The sequence below is a fragment of the Corticium candelabrum genome, chromosome 1 (assembly GCF_963422355.1).
Source record: "Corticium candelabrum chromosome 1, ooCorCand1.1, whole genome shotgun sequence".
Lineage (NCBI taxonomy): Eukaryota > Metazoa > Porifera > Homoscleromorpha > Homosclerophorida > Plakinidae > Corticium > Corticium candelabrum.
The window spans coordinates 12,291,985-12,309,600 of NC_085085.1; the positions used below are offsets into that span (position 1 = coordinate 12,291,985).

The 17,616-nt window shown below is 44.7% G+C and overlaps 3 protein-coding genes across 5 annotated transcripts in view; 2 read left to right on the forward strand and 1 right to left on the reverse strand.

The window, feature by feature from the left end:
* The window catches only part of LOC134198531 (uncharacterized), a 2,330-nt gene extending 112 nt beyond the window's left edge, over positions 1 to 2,218 (forward strand). Inside the window, exons 2-5 of the mRNA XM_062667949.1 lie at positions 77 to 946; positions 1,018 to 1,083; positions 1,158 to 1,282; positions 1,767 to 2,218. Of these exons, the coding sequence (XP_062523933.1) occupies positions 77 to 946; positions 1,018 to 1,083; positions 1,158 to 1,282; positions 1,767 to 1,964 (1,259 nt within the window). The 3' untranslated portion in view covers positions 1,965 to 2,218. The remainder of the gene's footprint in view (positions 1 to 76; positions 947 to 1,017; positions 1,084 to 1,157; positions 1,283 to 1,766) is intronic.
* Positions 2,219 to 3,231: 1,013 nt separating this feature from the next.
* LOC134187038 (serine protease 1-like) lies at positions 3,232 to 7,491 on the forward strand. Of its 3 annotated transcripts, XM_062655168.1 has the most exons (4): positions 3,392 to 3,412; positions 3,472 to 3,537; positions 5,907 to 6,164; positions 6,235 to 7,491. In XM_062655168.1, the coding sequence occupies exons 3-4, from the start codon at positions 6,074 to 6,076 to the stop codon at positions 7,332 to 7,334; spliced, it is 1,191 nt and encodes a 396-aa protein (XP_062511152.1). In that variant the 5' UTR covers positions 3,392 to 3,412; positions 3,472 to 3,537; positions 5,907 to 6,073; the 3' UTR covers positions 7,335 to 7,491. The 3 variants fall into 3 exon arrangements, with proteins under 3 accessions (XP_062511145.1, XP_062511152.1, XP_062511138.1); XM_062655161.1 differs by having other exon boundaries at positions 3,232 to 3,537; XM_062655154.1 differs by lacking the exons at positions 3,392 to 3,412; positions 3,472 to 3,537 and adding an exon at positions 4,400 to 4,487.
* A 1,650-nt stretch (positions 7,492 to 9,141) lies between these two features.
* LOC134189759 (mitochondrial ubiquitin ligase activator of NFKB 1-like) lies at positions 9,142 to 17,602 on the reverse strand. The gene is made up of 3 exons (XM_062658482.1): positions 17,410 to 17,602; positions 17,125 to 17,336; positions 9,142 to 9,980 (listed from the first exon to the last, which is right to left on the reverse strand). Exons 1-3 carry the CDS (start codon positions 17,506 to 17,508, stop codon positions 9,227 to 9,229), a joined length of 1,065 nt encoding a protein of 354 aa, XP_062514466.1. The 5' UTR covers positions 17,509 to 17,602; the 3' UTR covers positions 9,142 to 9,226.
* Between the last annotated feature and the right edge of the window lie 14 nt (positions 17,603 to 17,616).

The following is a 17,616-nucleotide window of genomic DNA, read 5'->3' on the forward strand; positions in this document are numbered from 1 at the left end:
GCTTATGATACAGTATATATATATATATATATATATATACAAATAGCGCGAATCTAACGGTATGTTTGTCTGTAAGGACCGAATGGGAAGCCGGTCACCGTCGACGTTGGTCAGTGTGCTGGTTCTTGCACGAGTTCGCAGTTTTATTGGGACTCTAAACCAATCGGTGGCGACGACCGGTACACTGGACAGGAACCGTCGTCGCCTAGCCCGTTGTTTCTCGCCAGTTCGTACTTGACCGGTCGACCGCTCAATTTGTTCTTCGACTCGACGCCCATTCCGATCGACCGCATATTTGGTCACACGATCAAATTACCGTTTAACTGTCGAGACGTAACTCGCATTAAACTCAAGTTTTGCCTCAATGCGTCGAGGAGTTCTCTGACGACTACGGATCACATCGCAATCTGGGACCCCCAACCGGGCAACGACCTGGCTTTATGGGCGCCGCGCTTGACGACACTGTACGGTCAATGGAATCCGAACGACAACGGCTGCCTCGAGCAAACGTTTTCGGCCGGTGACTTGACGGGGGTTGTTGAATACGTCAACACGTACAGAGAGCTGAACGTTGGCGTGGACGACGATACCGGCGTGAACTACCTTCAATTGCAAGTATGGTACGACAGATTGCCGAAAGTCTGTCAACCTGCCAAGACGACAAAGGTGAAGGTCGCTCTTGCAACGGGAGTGCAAACCGTCGACAAGATATTGGAGTGCGAGTGTTCTACGAGCAAGGTCGGACCGTGCAGTCGCAAGCCAAAGCCCAAATTGGAGGTCTTCTTTCACAACTCCGTTTTCGAACAGACCGTCGACGTCGGACGGTGCGTCGGCCATTGCAGCTTCGTTTTTGTACCGTGGTGGCCAGCAGAGAAATCGTACGACGTCGTCGTCTTGGCTACCGATCCTACAAATGCCACAAGGAAAATAAACCAAACAATACTCGGTGAGAATAACTAGGACACACACATTGATTTGAACCCAGAAGTCTATTAATTTGTCTTGATGCTTCTACAGCTCCACAGAGAGACCTGAAGTGTCAGCCGTACAGAACAAAAGAAGTGACCATCCGTGGACCGAACGGTTCGTATCTTAGCTTACATTTCCTAGTGCAATGTGACGTCACGTGCACTGTTTCGACCGTCTTGTTGCTGCAGGACCAATCTGCGTCGAGATGATTGACGAATGCCGATGCAACGACAACTGCTATAAAATGGCTCACTTTCAAGAGTTCGTTGAAGTAATTCGACTAAACAACCAACTCACCGCAGAACGACGTCGGGTAAGTCGAATCTCAGAGCAAATATGACAGAAGCCGGTCTGTATGCTACAGCCGGTACCCATGCACCGCGGTCACGTGGAAACGTTTTGTCCAATAGCAATTTTTCTTAATATTGATTTGCGAGCGAAGCGAGCGAGTTTTCTCTACGTCATGGGAGCACTCTGAATGTCCGTTGTCTGTGCGTCACTACTCCTACACCCTGGGTGAATCGTTTAGGAATTGATAAATTCGAATCGATCTTTCCTAGTTTTGAAGAAGGTAAACATAAATAGCTTACGTCATGTGACGTCATCATTGGAGACGTTTGTATGAAAACTATGCTCACTTATGTGCGCTGCATCACCCCTACACCCAGGGGACAGCTGTCGGGTGGGAATGAAATGAGCACGCATTATTACTTTAGTTAGGATGTTATTTCATATGGTCGTTTATTGCAAAAATTGTTATGTCAAGACTAAGCGGCGTGTTCTGTTCTCTCTTTTAGATTTTCAACATCGGCAAGTGTGTCGGCGCGTGTAGCAATGACGGGCGAGACGATGGCGTCATGTATCTGGATGACGACTGTCCTTTCAAGTGCATCCCCACACGATACATCAATCACAAACCGTTCTTGCTACGCGACGGTACCTTCAAGACGGTGTCCGAAATCAGTGATTGCGATTGTTCACAAGTTGGCAGATAGGAAGGCAATGAGTTGCGGTCAGAACGGCTACACTGAAGTCCTAGACCGTGTTAGATATTAAAGTGGAGACTTAACCTCTTATATCTTCCCTGTATTGTCATTTTAATTGCACTTACAAACTTGAAGTGTTGTGTCTACTGAGCATGCGCATAGCTTGAAGTACTGGTAGACATGTGTGGCTTTAGTTTGTGCTGTACGATATCGATGTCTTTTTTCTCAAAATTGATAATACATCCTTACGTGTTTCTTGTCAACAAGAATTACTCGTTTGGAACAATTGCAAGACATGCATGCACGTGATGCAGAGCGGTGGCGTTTCTCAAAGAGTTTCCTGGAAGGCCATGAACGCCTAGCTCTTCTTGGCTGTACGCTAGCTCTACGTCAGGCACGTGCGTGACAAGCTTTTGCTACGTATGGTGAAAGTCGTCACCCTTTTCTTTACAATAGATGATCTCTTAATAGGTTTAATTGTTCTGTAAGCATTCAGGCTCTGTTCTAGTCTATAGTCAAGGTCAATAATCAAGTGGTCCTACCATGATGCACGCATGTTAACTTACAGTATGTTAGTTGCAACAGTTCAGTTGGACAGAATATTTAACTGGTACATTTGTTCAGACAATGTCTGAGTACGTATGCGCCTGATTTCGATTTCGTGCGCCTTTGTGTTTGTTGTTGTTGCTGTTGTTGTTGTTGCTGCTGTTGTTGTTATTATTATTGTTATTTTTGTTGTTCCTCTCCTCTTCCTCTTGTTCTCTCTCTCCCTCTTCTCTATTAAGACTAAGCGGTGCCCTTGCCAGGGAAGCACGCAGCTTGCTATGCCGTGTGTACGTACGTATACTGATGTGTGCCAGTGTTAGTGCGTTGTTAGTGTGAGAACTCCATTCCACATTAAGTCTTGCAACCCGCTTCCACTGTGACATCTGCAGACGAGTTTGAAGCTTACGATGCAACCTCCAGTGATGAGTTTATCGTACTCTAGGTTCTATCTCTAGAGGTAAATTCACTGGTTCATAGTATGCTTTGTATATCATTAGTGATCGAAACGAAATAGCTTTGTGAGCGATTTAGTACAGTCTGAAATAACTTTACATCTTGCTTCGATGCTGTACATAGTTCTGTTTGAGCGGTATGCTCACATCCGGGAGTCTGTAATGCGGTATCGTGTTACACTACACGCCGTACCGCGGTACGCTCCACATCCAGGAATCTGTAATGCGATATTATACTGTCGTCGTTTCAACTTTGGGTCAGTAGGCTCAGTAGTGTACGAATCATGTAGAAGTCTTATGTCATCAACAGGACTACTCGCAATGTGGCAAATGCGATCTCTATCCCGTACTTCATTACCTCCGACTCTAGGAAAGTCAGCTGCGCTGATTTAAGACTTGCCGTGATATTGTTCTTATGCCTTGCCTTGTTTATGGGACCAAGTTTGGCTCTTACTCTCGGTTTGCTGCTGCTGTGATTTTGCGTAGGCGTGGTCACAGTCAGATTATTCTTTCTGCAGGTTACCGTTTCCATGGTGATGAGGCAATTGAAGTTTAGGATTTGTGGCCTCAGACAAAAGAGAAAGGTAATTTATTATTATATATTCTAGTCATCAGTTTGACAATTGCAAGGTTTTCAGAGCTTGACTGTTTGTTGAGAACTCCCGTGAATTAATTAATTAATGGTCCTGGCTAGCCAATATCCCTAGAATTTCTGCGTAGAGATAGTATTGTGACAAAATTTAAATAGTTATATTCACAAACGTTTCCATAAATGACATATAAATCAAAATGTCTCCAAAAACTTTGCAATCCTCTCGAAATAATGTTTGGTGTGAGAGTTATTGCTGTCCAGCTGGTTCCTTGTTCTTGTGTTTCACATACTTTTACTGTAACATCTGTCATTGATTTGCTCTTGAGAAGGCTACATCCAACTGGCATTAGGCAAACACAGGCTGACCATATAATAGCAACTTGATCTCTTGAGCATTTGTTCTTGGACCTTGTTACAGGACATGTATAGGAGATCTTGTGGGGTAGTCGGTCCGGTCCTTTAGGAACTCTATGATGTCTCTGTATTTGGAGGCCCTCCGTCCTCTCTTACTAACACTGCTGCAACTTCTTCATGGGTTGGCTCATTGTATTGACAGCAGTCACGTCCGTGGTTAGAGAGCAGTCTCACTTCGTTTTGTTCAGTGTTCGTTGTCCGTGCATGCAGTTCTTCGGTCAACTTCCGTTAGCAGACTCGTCAGCTGTTGCAACTTCCGTTAGACTTATGCTTATCTACGTATGGCGTGGAATTGACCTTGGAAGTGGAAGTGACGTTTACAAGAGGCGTGGAATTTAACCTTTTTCAAGTATTACGTAGAAAACATTATGGAGAATCTATATACAGCTGACACCTACAGCTGACGTCTAGAGAGCCTCCTAGTGGAAGTTGCACTACAGCTGACGACGCTTCAATATCAAAGCAGCAGAGGTGTTCAGCACAGCGAACGGAACTTCCACTACAGTGAGTCCTCGAGAGCGGTCACAGGTCAGTTGAGTTTTAGCGCATGTGCATGCTGCCCAGTCGAAATCAAACTCGTCTGGCACAGTCGCGCGCCGATCCGTCTATCCAATAGGTTGCTAGCTCGGCGTGCGGACTAATACTGCATGCAACACAAGATAACTAATTGTCCAAAAGTTGGCGCAAAGACTAACTGTAGACAGTTGATATAACATACGCATCTAATGAAACTTTTGATGTGCTGTACGGTCAAGAGTCTAATTCAAATGTGTTGAAGACTTTTCATACTCTAGTCTACTATACCAACTGTAGAAATGAACTGGCACTGTTGCTTGCTCCACACTTTGTAATGGCAGAGTGTGCATGGTTTCAACTTTCATACCATATTGTGTTAGCCTGTCAATTGCCTCTGATACCAACAGAAGCGCATTTTTGTTTGAAGGTCCGACAAAATTTTTCAGGCATTTTATCTAGCGTGTAGCAGCATTGCATATGACATAGATGTATTTGAATATAATATTAATATCAACAGTTGCGGTTCCAAAGGGTAATTTTTCTCCCCGCCCTCTTACGCGCTTCTCCCGCTCACGTGCAAAAAGCGGTCTGGCACCTTTGCTACGGCTGTACCGTTGGGGGTGCAAATTTGGGCTCCATTGCCAATTCGACCGGCAACACTGTTCTTGCTTGTCCCGTCTGACAGAAACGGGCCCGTTCCAAGACGGCAAACAATCCTAGACATTTCAACTGTGCAATTAACTTGCCCAGGATTGGGCTTGTGGGGCTGTACACAACTAAATTTTAGGGTCGGCCGATGGACTGACATGCGTGTTATACGTATGACGCACAGTCGTACGGTAGGTACGCGGTTCGAGTTTTGGTTAAAAGGAAACGACATCAGACACGACCCGGATAACCACACTACGCGCACCAAATACCACAAACGACACCACATAAACGACTATCGGACGTGTGCGTTCGTTCATGAGTTCGTAACTTCATTGGTTTTTGTGCCCCGTCGTGTATTTGTGGGCGCTGAACAGGCAGGCACCGCATGCTTTGGGGAGGCCAGCATTGTCACTAACGGAAAGTGTCCGGGCACTGTCTTGTAACTAGACAATTTGCATCAAACATCCGTCATGGCTTCTTGGATGTATAATGTAACAAGCGGCTCTGACTATGCTTCCAATAGAATTCATGCATGTTTGCTTATCAAACAGTGCAGTTGCATGTCTACCGATCAATTATTATGTGAAAACAAGCGTGCGGGAAGTGTGTACTGGTGGTAGTTCTGCCTTACCGTCAGTCGACCACTAAAACCCCCAAACAAAGGATCCGAATACGGATGCCGTCTAGACCGGCTGATGAAACATTTAACAGTTTTGAACCAGGCTTCCCTGCACCGACGCGTATACGTAAGCTAGATGAGAAAAGTTTTGTTCTTTCTAGTTATTTCTGGAAGGTGAGCTGAGGGTCTCATTCTTTATGGTTTCTATGACGATCAAAGACCGAAGAGCGCACAGTATTTAAGACCAGATACAAGGCAGCGATCAACAGTTAGCGGTTGTGTGGTTGCATACATGCAGTATCGTCTACGGTTACCACAGTGATCTAGTATGCGACTTCAAAACATGCAGTTTGTTTTGCGACTGGTTCTAACGTGTGTGTGTTCATGTTGGATAAGTGCTGTTCCCATTCCACAACAAGGTAGGGTTGTTGCTCTCTTCTTCTCAATGATAGATCGATTGTGTAGAGCAGTGTGATGCCCGTTCTCTAGATGTTTATGCGGTATCTACGTCCATCGCCGTTGAACAAGTCGATGACTCTCCAAGTTCACAGACGACACAAAATCAAGATGTCGTCGCATCTACCTCTCAACCTGATCCCACACAGTCGAGTATTTCTGTGAATTACCAAGAATCACAATCATTAAATACGCCACACCGTCTCTCTCATGCACGTTTATGGCCAACAATCAAATCACCAGTACGCCCTACCGCACCGCTGCCGTTCGTGGAAGTACGTAACCAGAGTTTGAGAGAGAGGAGGAACGTACCGCTGGATGAAACGACAAACCAGGAAAGTGGCGGCACGAGAAACGAACGTGAAGTCGACTCGACATGCAGTGGCAACATGACTACACCGTGGCAGGTTGGCCTGATGATGGAGACGACGGATAACAACGAGAAAGAGAGACAGTGTGGTGGCGTGTTGATCCACAAACATTGGGTTTTGACTGCAGCACATTGTGTTGTAAACACAATTAGAACATTCGTCAGCATCGGATCCACAAACTATCTGGCCGGATTTCTTGGCACAGAAGGACAGAAGACGACAGTCAATGACACGATCATACACGAACACTACAGACCGGCAGATAAAGACAATAGAATACCCAAACACGACATCGCTCTTCTGCGTCTATCACAAGACGTGGTACTTGGTCGTCATGTGGCTGTCGCACAGATTCCTCCGCGTAACAGTTCTCTTACAAAAGGTGGCACATCAATGATTATTTCGGGTTGGGGAAGAACCAGAGACAACCCACTCTTTCGTGAACGGCTGCGATGCGCCCTCGTTCCTGTTGTTGCGCACGACGATTGCGTTGCCGCGTACAAAAACTTAGAAAAACCAGTGAATATCCGACAGAGTCAAATGTGTACTAGCTATTCGTCTAGTGGAGATGGTCCTTGTAACGGAGACAGTGGGGGTGGGTTGGTTCATCGTGGATCCGACGAACAGAAGACTGTCGTTGGAATCATTAGCTGGTCAAAGGGATGCGGCGAGCACTATACTGTTTACACAAACGTGCAGAAGTACAGACCGTGGTTGTTGAGAAATGTTCCCGAACTGACAAGAAAACATCCGGAAGACTAGGATAAACTCAATTTTTAGTATTTCATACAATCTTTTACAGTATTTAAAACAAACACATGTATAGTCTGACTGTTTATACGTCATATTATAGATTTTGTTTTCTATAGAGAGTTAATTAATTAAAGCCTGTAAATTGACAACAGCTGGACGAGGAATGTTTTCACGGGTGTATTTGTTCAGACAATGCGAATGCCCAGGAAGACACGATTTAATGGTCAACTAGTCTACTCAACGACGATAACAAGAAGAGACGCTTTCTCGGGCATTGACAGTGTATAGGCCTGATTCCGATCTCGATCGGTGCTTTTGTTGTTGTGTGTGCGTGCGTGTGTGTACTTGAAAACTGTGGGTCTTGGTGTCGAGTCCCCGAGCTGCGCCAGTGCCCATGACTCTGGCCAAGCTCCAGATGGATTGTAGCGCTGGCCTAAGCCTCCACGTAGCGCATGGAGGCCCTAGCTGTCTCTAGAGGCAGGGGAAGCTATCTTCACAACTGACCTTAAGGTCCACGTCGAACGACGTGTGAAGGGCTTAATTAACATTTTGTTCATTTGTGCGTGCGTGCGTGCGTGTGTGTGTGTGTGTGTGTGTGTGTGTGTGTGTGTGTGTGTGTGTGTGTGTGTGTGTGTGTGTGTGTGTGTGTGTTGAAAAGTTTTAAATAAGACGAAAATCCTGCGCGAGGTGTGCTGCTGGTGAGTCGACCGTCTCGCTACGGCACTATTTGCTCAGTCCAACATGCCTGGCCCTCTACCCAAAAAACTACCCAAAATCTTGCTTCTAGCGGTGAAAAGCCCGACACTAATCACAAGATCAATACAATAAATGAGACAAGAAACGTTAATATCCATCAACATACTACATACATTATTTGCAAATGTTTAGTCAAAAGAACAACCAAGTCGTGAATGTCGTGAGTGTGCATGACTTCGGAGTACTGCATGTACGTACCGTCTCGGTACCAAACAAAATACATATTATTTTATGTATATATGATAATGAACAGAGACACGCAATAAGTATGATATATACTGTACAAGCTTCTACGCTCACTGCAGGGCGGTAGGAGCCGGTCCGGCTGCATGGCCGGACCACTTTTTCTAGAGTGAACTCTCGCCAGAGGCCCACACTTTCAGGACCGTAGGAAACCTGTCCAGTCGATTTGCATTTGTACAGACCATCTTTCAGAAGTATTACCGACAGATTGTCCAAAAATTGCGGTTGAAAATATAGGCAATTAAATAACTAATATATGTATACTCAAAACAAAAGAGCACCTTGAGTTAATTAATTGCCATTTACTTACGGTGCCCTGACGTCATTGCGTAGCCACGTAGTACAGTAATTGTTGGTAATTATTCAAGAGACATATGTGCAATAGGTTAGTATACAACAGCATGCTGGAAGACTGCACTCTTTGACCACACCCTCTTAGCGTGCGTTATGCTGGACCACTTTTGAAATACTTCTTCCTACGGGCCTGGTTCCAGATGGTGTGCATGAATAGATACGAGTCATAGCTATGGAGTGAGACACTCAATGCGTCTATTATGCTAACTGTTAAGCGGACCCCAGCTTAGAACCCAACGTGTTGCACAAATTTCACCAACTATGAGAGTACTCATTACAATGATCAATCGAACTATTTGTTTAATAAATAGATAGTTACTAAGTCAAATGTGTTCTCACACTGGGATACGCCCATTGAAACAAACATATATATATATGTTTGTTTCAAAGGGCGTATCCCAGTATGAGATGTTTGTTTCAATGGACGTATCCCAGTATGAGAACACTTTTGACTACTCGGGAGTGAGAGCATATACTTTCATTGATGACAATTTTTTCAAATTTCAATGCAAAATATTTGAATCAAACAATGGTAAACAAGTCAAAACCTAAGTATGGCTAGACGCAAAAACAGGAACAAATCTCTCGATTTCTGAACGACAAAGAGGGCAGCGAGACAATGAGGTGACACACGAACTACAAGAACAGAGGTGACCACAGTTGAGTAGTACAACGTCGGGGGTATTTTCCCAGCACACTACACACGTTGTAGGTTGATCCGGCCGAGTTGCATCATTCCCGTGCTCTCTACCTTCTTGTCTGCGAAGCTCGGCTTGACGATGTGCAAACTCGGTCGCCTCCCGACGACTACGTTGTCGTTGCCGCCACGACATCCACCAGCGATACAATCGAAACAAAAGACAAGCTCCTCCAACAAGAGCACAGATATAGAAGAGAACTTTCCAACCCTTGGCTCCAGCTCTCTGGCTCGTTATGAGCTCTTCCACACTACGCTCAGTAAGGAAAAACGGCAGTCTACCTCCTGGAGCACAAAGTGTGACTTTGCCATCCCTCACACTGAGTTCTCCTATGCCCGTAAGAACAACGCCGACAGGTAAAGCGGATTCGATCTCCTGGTAGCCCATCAGCTTTTCTCCTACTAGATAGTCTGTCACTATACCAACAGTGTTTGTATTTTGTACTGGTTCGAAACGTTCTCGAATCTGATACATTGGCAGCTCTCGAGCATCGCGTGGTGATTTGACCTTTACTCCATTGGCATCGTACTTCGACGATGCACACCCATGCAGAGCTAGTGGTACTTCATGAACAATATTACTGACCGTATTTGTTCTCGAGTGCCTGCAAATAAATAAGCAAACGCACACATAATCAATTAATTAAAATTACCAAATAAAATTGTGACGCTTTCTAGCTCATAAACAGTCATTTACATTACAATACAGCGTAAATCTGTTATGTATACACTTGGCACTAGACCATGGGTACTAAACGACAGAATACACAGTTGTGTCTTAATTAGAGACGACGACGGTGGTGGTGGTGGTGGTGGTGGTAGTGGTGACTAATGTTAATAACAATCAACATCATGACCAACAACAAAGTCCAGGCTTCTCAACCGCTTCTATACTAGACATTTCTAGATACAGAACGACTCAAAAACCATTGTATGGTTTTAGGAAAGTTTTAGCACAGTTTTTTATTTGGGACTAATTTTAGTTGTATTTACGTTAGGTATTCCTGTGTGACCATCGCAATAATAAGTTGTCTTTTGAACAGACATAGTTAATTAATGTGCTTTCTACTTGACATAGTTTCTTTTTAATTACTGGGGCGAGCCTTGGCGAGACCCTTCCTATGTGCACTGTACTGTGTTGAGATGTGTGTGATGGTACGTAGTGCCACCGACCGGAAATAACGTTGATTAGAGCCAATCACAGACATCACGCTTTATGATGTCACAATGCAGGTGTAAGTGTAATAGCTGTACGGCTCTCCAGGTTGCTTCGCACCAGTCGCACAGGACTAATACGAGAATGTGCAAACAGGCTCGAGCTTCTAGAGATGGCCAAAAATGCAACTAAATGTGAGAACACGTCGCTTTTACAAAGAAATATACGTTAGCGCTTTAGCCACGTTCTCTGCGATGTACAAACGCGCGTGTCCACATCCAGCTGTGAATGAACTACTCGTAGCTTGATTTGAAGCAGATAAATTTACAGGTAAATTTCTTTGCTAGAGTATCTACGAACGGTATGAGCATAAACACAACAAAGTGGTTTGCATTCTGCATTGCGAAGGTGTACGAATCGGTTTGTGTCTACATTGTTCTTAGTTGACACATCAAGAGAGGAAGATGTTCACAACTGATTGCTGTGCGCCACAGGACTACTACGAGAATGAAGAAGCACTTGAAGTGCAAACCCTCGGCCGGTATGCACCTTGAAGGTAAATTAGTCGCGCTATGACAAAATTGTATGACAGAATGGTATGATGTGGGTAATAAATAAGAAGCATTATTGAAATGGCAAAGGTCGACCTTGAGGTAAGTCACGTGACTGGCTGCTACTGTGTACAACGGGTAGCTACGCAGTCCGTCAGCCAACGTCCCGTAGGACCTCCCTTCTATTTTTTACAACCTTCACTCGTCGGTTCTTTGTGCAGCTTTTGAGGTCGTAACTATGGCCGGTTTTAGGCGTGGCATAGGTACCAGAGCCAAAACAAAATTAGATGTGGGAACGTTACAAATGCAGCTAGATTAGCTAGGCGTTGTTTCTAAATGCATGTTACAAATGTAGTTGTTTCCAAATGATGGAACAAGCCAAATGTTACAAGTCGGAGAGCCTCGACGCTAGGCCGGCTGGCAATCTTCGCCTTACATGATGAAGTAACGTGCGTGATCATTGTTCTGTTTGTTGGTGGGAAACCTAAGTTACAAATGGAGACCAAACAAGCAGCTCACCACCGATTTTCCAGCTCACAAGAATGTAAAAGTCTCGTTCTTTGTGCAGCTTCTCTAGGCATCTTGTTGTTTGTGCGGCTTCTCTAGCTAGACGTCGCCTACTGTTGTAATGAGGTGACCCCAGAGCCAAAACAAAACATCAATGTGGGAAAACATGCACGTGCACAAGTAGATTAGCTAGGCGTCTGTTTGCTCTGACTTTGGATACCGTAAAACAGAAATGAATAGAGACGCACTAGCGTACTTACAGGTTGGCCGAGCCGCTTTGTCCCACAAACAGATGCTGTCATGGACAATGCACGTTCTCCTTCGCGAATTCCCGTCAAATGCCAAATTTCTGTTGAAGACGACACTAGTGATCATTGCAACACCACCACGGCCACTCAGCCACGCACACCCAAAATTCAAGCTGGCAGACTGCAGAACCACTATGCAGAAACACTGTGGAACAAGCAAAATGTTACAAGTCAGGTACAGCTACACACCTCGCCCTGGTTGTTGTTGGGGAAACATACACGTACAAATGTATGTGCTAAACCCTTAAAGCAAAGGACTAAACACCATGTACAGGACGGACGCCCGAATTCTCGTTAGCAGCTACCAAACAAAGCGAGGTGGAGCCTCATGATGACATCACGTTCGTCTATTGGTCAGTAATGACACCACTTCTCGTCTATTGGTCGGAATAGCTTCATTTGCATCTCCGCTAACCAACTATATGTATGGTCGTTGGGTCGTACGTATGGTCATCGAACAACTACTATACCCTCCACCCGGAAATCCGGGCCTCGGGTAATTAATGTAAACAGGCTAGAACTCCAAACTACAAAGAAATTTACGTTAGCGCTATACTTAGACATGCATGTTCTCCGCGATGACAAATCACTGTCTCGGATCTGTCTGTTCTCACTGAAGCTCGCCCCAACAATGCTTTGCATTTTTAACTAGTAGTTGTTGTAGCAAAGTGTTTCTGGTGTCACAAGGTATTTTCTCCGGCCTCCGGGGGAGCTAGCACGCTAGGTTGAAAACCTCCTCCTCAGGTTGGGTTTAGGTTTAGGTTTAGGGTTAGAGTTAGGGAGCTGCAAAGTAGGCGGGAGCCCTTACGGGCAGAAATTTTACACTAGGGCTCAAACTCCGGCAGAGGTTTGACCCTAGAGCCTGATCTCCCCGGAGGTCCTGCGAGGGGGGAGATTCTACCCTGTGACACCGGTGTAACAGCAGATTGGGTACGACTGGATATTGGGTACACATGTACCAGATTTCCTAGGAAAATAAGTACAGCTTTAGGAAATTCAGTATGGTCTGTCAGTAGCAGGAAATCTGGTACTCCGTACTAAATATCCTACAGAATCTGGCAGCGACGTTGGTTAGCATACGACTTTTCGAGAATGCACAAAGATATCAACTAGCAAACGAGCGATATCGTCCAGAAGCATGCAGCTAGTATACGTTTATGTCCCAGCATAAGTTACCTGGCTGCTACGTTTAATAGAAACAACTTGCTGATAGTCGGACTGGCAAGTTTCAGGTAGGCACTCACTCACCGTCACCATACTACATCCGGACTCGATTTCCTAGGCTGAACATATATGTACAAATATTCAGTAGGTACTTGTTATTCTTAGGATTTTAGGTACGGCCGTACCTAATATCCGCTTACCCAATTTCCTACTACACCCTGTATTGTAGTAGTTAATGCTATATCGTAAAGTTGCTACGATTCATTACAAATAACACATACAAAAAAAATAAAAAATAACAATAACATGCAGGTAGGTACTATGTGCTACAATACCGGCAACACACTGCTACAACAACAATTTTAAAGGGGAACTCCCATGAAAATAGAAGTAACGTTCTCATGATAGTACTAAGTGGCCTGATTCTATTGGTACCTTTCTTTCTTAATAGAACTCTTTCTGAACGGAGAAATTGAGCTTCCAACGTGGGGGCGTAACCCTATGGTAGTCGCCATTTTGAGATGATGACGTACAAATATCTTACCGATTGTGCATGTGTTGTCATCAGAGTATATGGCGTAGCTTCCGTACAGTTTTGAGCCCAAATGTGATGACGCTGAGAGCAGTTCAAGTTCGGGAAACTCTCGTGAAATTGATTCGGACACAGGGGACGGAATCCCCGAGCGCTTGGTCAACTCAGACTGGTGCACATGCGGTCAGTGTGTCGTCATGCCCACTGCCTTTGCTGCCAAGAGTTTGACGCACTAAGTTAGAGACTCTGTGGTTTACGGTGTGTGGTAGAACACGCAACTTTTGAGCTTGTCTGCCTCAACTACGACGTTCTGCACACTGCTGTGTCCGCAGTGGTAGATGTCACTGAAGATTCCTTCACAGAACCTCTGAATCACAGGTTTCTTGACACAAGTGCATACGGTGTTGCCATTTTGTTTATTGTCTTTCACTTTACAGGCTTTTGAGGTCGACAGCATACAGGCAGTTCACACATTGGGCTCATATGAGACTGGGCAGGCGTGCTAAAATGGTCATACCATCATGTGTAGTTTTGCTATTAGAAGACCTTTCCTAGAAGAAGGCAAAGTGTACGTGGGGTTTAGGGAGCATCATGATTAGATATGATTTTGACAATAATGCTTGTAACTACCTAATTCTAAGAATCTGCGTCAACTAATGTCCCATCTTATACATGCTATAGCGTTATATGTCATAGTTGTATGTTCTATGTAAATCTTGTTGTACGAGCACTAACAACAGTTTCCTTGAGTGGTCTTTCACAGGTGGCAATGTTGGCTGGTAAAATCACTGGAGGTTGTCTGGCTTTGTGTTTTCGAAGAGGTTGTGGATTCAGCTGTCGTTTATTTAGAACTGCTTTAAGGATTCCTTGCAGATAGCCATAGCTCTTTGATTCAGTGATGGGCTTTGCAACCCAGATCTTGGTAGGTTTGGAAAAAACCACCTTGTATCTCACTTCTCCACTGCTAGTGGTAGCTTGCCTTCTTCCTGTGTTGTGGTTATGATCAAGTGCAGCCAGCTGTGTTCTTGCAAGCATCCCTTTGTAGCTGAAACGTTGCCTCTTAGGACAATATTTAGTGAGAAGAGCATGGTAAACTTCCAAATTACCAGTGTGGCTGAAGTCCGTTAGCTTGTCAAGGTCTTTCAAAAGCTTCTTGTTTAGGACTACCGACTTCAGTGCATCATGTGCAGAAGAACATTTCTTTAACCACTGCTTTCGTTGGCTCTCTTCAAGTGACAATTCGTTGTGTTCACACTTGCCAAAAGATGTAGCATTCTCCCATGAATGGACATTGATCGTATGGTAAATAATAAAAATCCATTTCTCTCTTAGATTTTCAGCTTGTCCATTACATGATTTTGATGACCACCACAAGTGATTTGCCACAGATCTTATCCATGGAAGAAGGTTACTACAGCCCTTTGCCTTACCCAGTTGGATTAACTTTTTGATAACACTTTTTGAAACGTGCCAAACATCATACTGATGATCTATATCAGGGAACTGCTTTTTCATGACAGACGTTATCTGCAGGTGTCTATCAGTAGCAATTTGAGCCACAGTTAATCCTTTAGTTACTAGCTCATTGACTGATCGTAGAAACCCCTCTTTTTCCATCCCAACAGAATAGGAAACTTCGCTGACCTGCACCAACTGAAAATCAACAATAAGCCCTGTATCTTGCTCCACTAGAGTATATGTACAATATTTAGCGGAATATCCAGGGCTGTCACATTGTCCATCTCCCAGTAGGTGTAAAGGGTTGTCTTTGAAGTTTTCTAGTATAGATTCCTGGTGACTTTTCCACGTTTCATTAACCACAAGACACAGGCATTCATCTTGCAATCGATAAAATGATGATTCCGAGATGAATTGCAATTTTATGATTTGAGCAAAGTGGCTGAATTTGCTGAATGTTCCTCCTGACAACAGAATCCCTGCTGCGGTTATAAGATTTCCGGCAGGTAGACCAGCAACAAGTGGTTGGGACTGCCAGTTTACATTATGCCCTTTTGAGCACTCCACTTTTACTACTAACATTGTTCCACTTGTTGATTCTGATTGGCTGACTACAGAAGAGCCACATGTTGGGCAGAATCGGAACAGTTCACTCAAGGAATTTTTGAAAACAATGAATTTTTGGTCCTCTTGACCACCCATTTCGGTATCCGAATCTTGTGAAGTACAAGATGTGTCAAAGACGCAGTATTTCTCTGTTTCACTGTCTGTATTAGGAGAATGTGCCTCTTCATCAGACTCTGTGGACTGACAACTGTCAGTTACTGGTGTTACTAACCATGGGGCAATTTGTGGTGGCTGAAGTTGACTAGAATGCATGTCCTCGGGAATTGGTGAAGATTCTCTCACACAGTATGAATGTTCCTTTGTTTCAGCCAGGTCTCTAAGATCATATTGCGCTGAAGCATCACAAAATTCACGTGCTTTGGTTCCAGGAGAATTGTTTTCTTTGTTGATTTCTTGGTGGTGCTCATAATCATCATCAGAGTCAGACACTCTAGCAACCTTAGCATGTTGTTTCATTACTTCAGTAAGGGCCTACATCAACAGGGTCTGCTCTAAGTGACAGGTTGATTGAAACAGACAGTAAATAGTAACCTGATTGTGTCTTCGTTTCTGTCCTGTTGATCATTGTTTTCATTTGGAGGTGAAAGTGAAATTGTTGGGACAGCATCTGGCTTGAGGTGAATTCGTGGTTTTGTTCCCAGTAATTCTGCTTGCAAATCTCGTTGAAAACAGTCCGGTTCGAAGTGTTCACTGCAGACCAAGCTACTACGTCTAACAGGAGGATTCTGTAATCGAAGCTTTGTCAGCCAGTTTCAGCAGAGGCTTGTTCCTAAGAGGTAAGTGATGAAAGCGCACACCATGTTTGCGATCTCCGTCCTTGTTGTTGCAACCGAACGCAATACAGTAAACCATTCTTTGTAATATAATGGACAACTCACAAGTCAACGGCAGTAGATTAGCTGCAATATTACTTCTACGTAGTAAAATTATAGTCTCTACTCGCACATTACAACATGCCCTATTCAGTCAGCGTGACCGTATCAGGTCGTTTTCAGTCACGGCATTTGTTCCGCCTAGTCAACCTTGTACACGTATGGCCTGAGGTAATAGTAAATAACATTACCACGCATCGTAGACGGCTCACACCCAAGGACGTTCTTAGTGAGCATCCAAGATACTGTGTTATTAGATGCTACATCCTTTCAAATTCTGACTGACCCTCGATATATCCTCGCTACACAGAGCAACATACGCGAGTAAGATATTGCTACGTCATCATTTCAAAATGGCGACTGCCATAAGGTTACGCCCCCAATGTTCGAAGCTCAATTTCTCCGTTCAGAAAGAGTTGTATTAAGAAAGAAAGGTACCAATAGAGTCAGGGCACTTAGTACTATCATGAGAACGTTGCTGGTAATTTCGTGGGAGTTCCCCTTTAGAAATGTCGAGTAGAAAGAAACACACAATTTGTTCAAAACAACTTTAGTGAGTGAGTAACACTCTTACCATTGCTCTGTCGTTGATACGTAGACGCTCTTATGTTCCTTGCGGATTCTCTGCCGTACAACGCACTCCTGCCTCTCGCTGTCGTCGCCACACTTCAGACTATCCTGAACGGGCCTCACTTCACCTCGAACGGCCGCAAACGGGATGGTCCCCTCGCGGTACATTCCCAATTTCTTCTGCAGCCTCGCGTCTGGCGTGAAGCGCGGAACTTCCTGCAAACAGCAAGTCGACACACATCAGGGCGGCGGAAGCTGACGGTGGGTCGATCACCAGACTGTACTGTACCTCCAGTGCGTCCGCCGTGTCTGCAAACGAACGGTAGGCGACATAACTCACGAGGCCGACGGCTGCGGCACTTCCGCCGACAATCCACTCCCAAACCATACGAAACGCCCGCAATTCGGTACACTCCTGTGCGCAGGCGTTCTCCCGTACACTTGTGCCGACTTCCAGTGGCACAGCTACCGTTTTAGGGAAGTGGTCACGTGAATG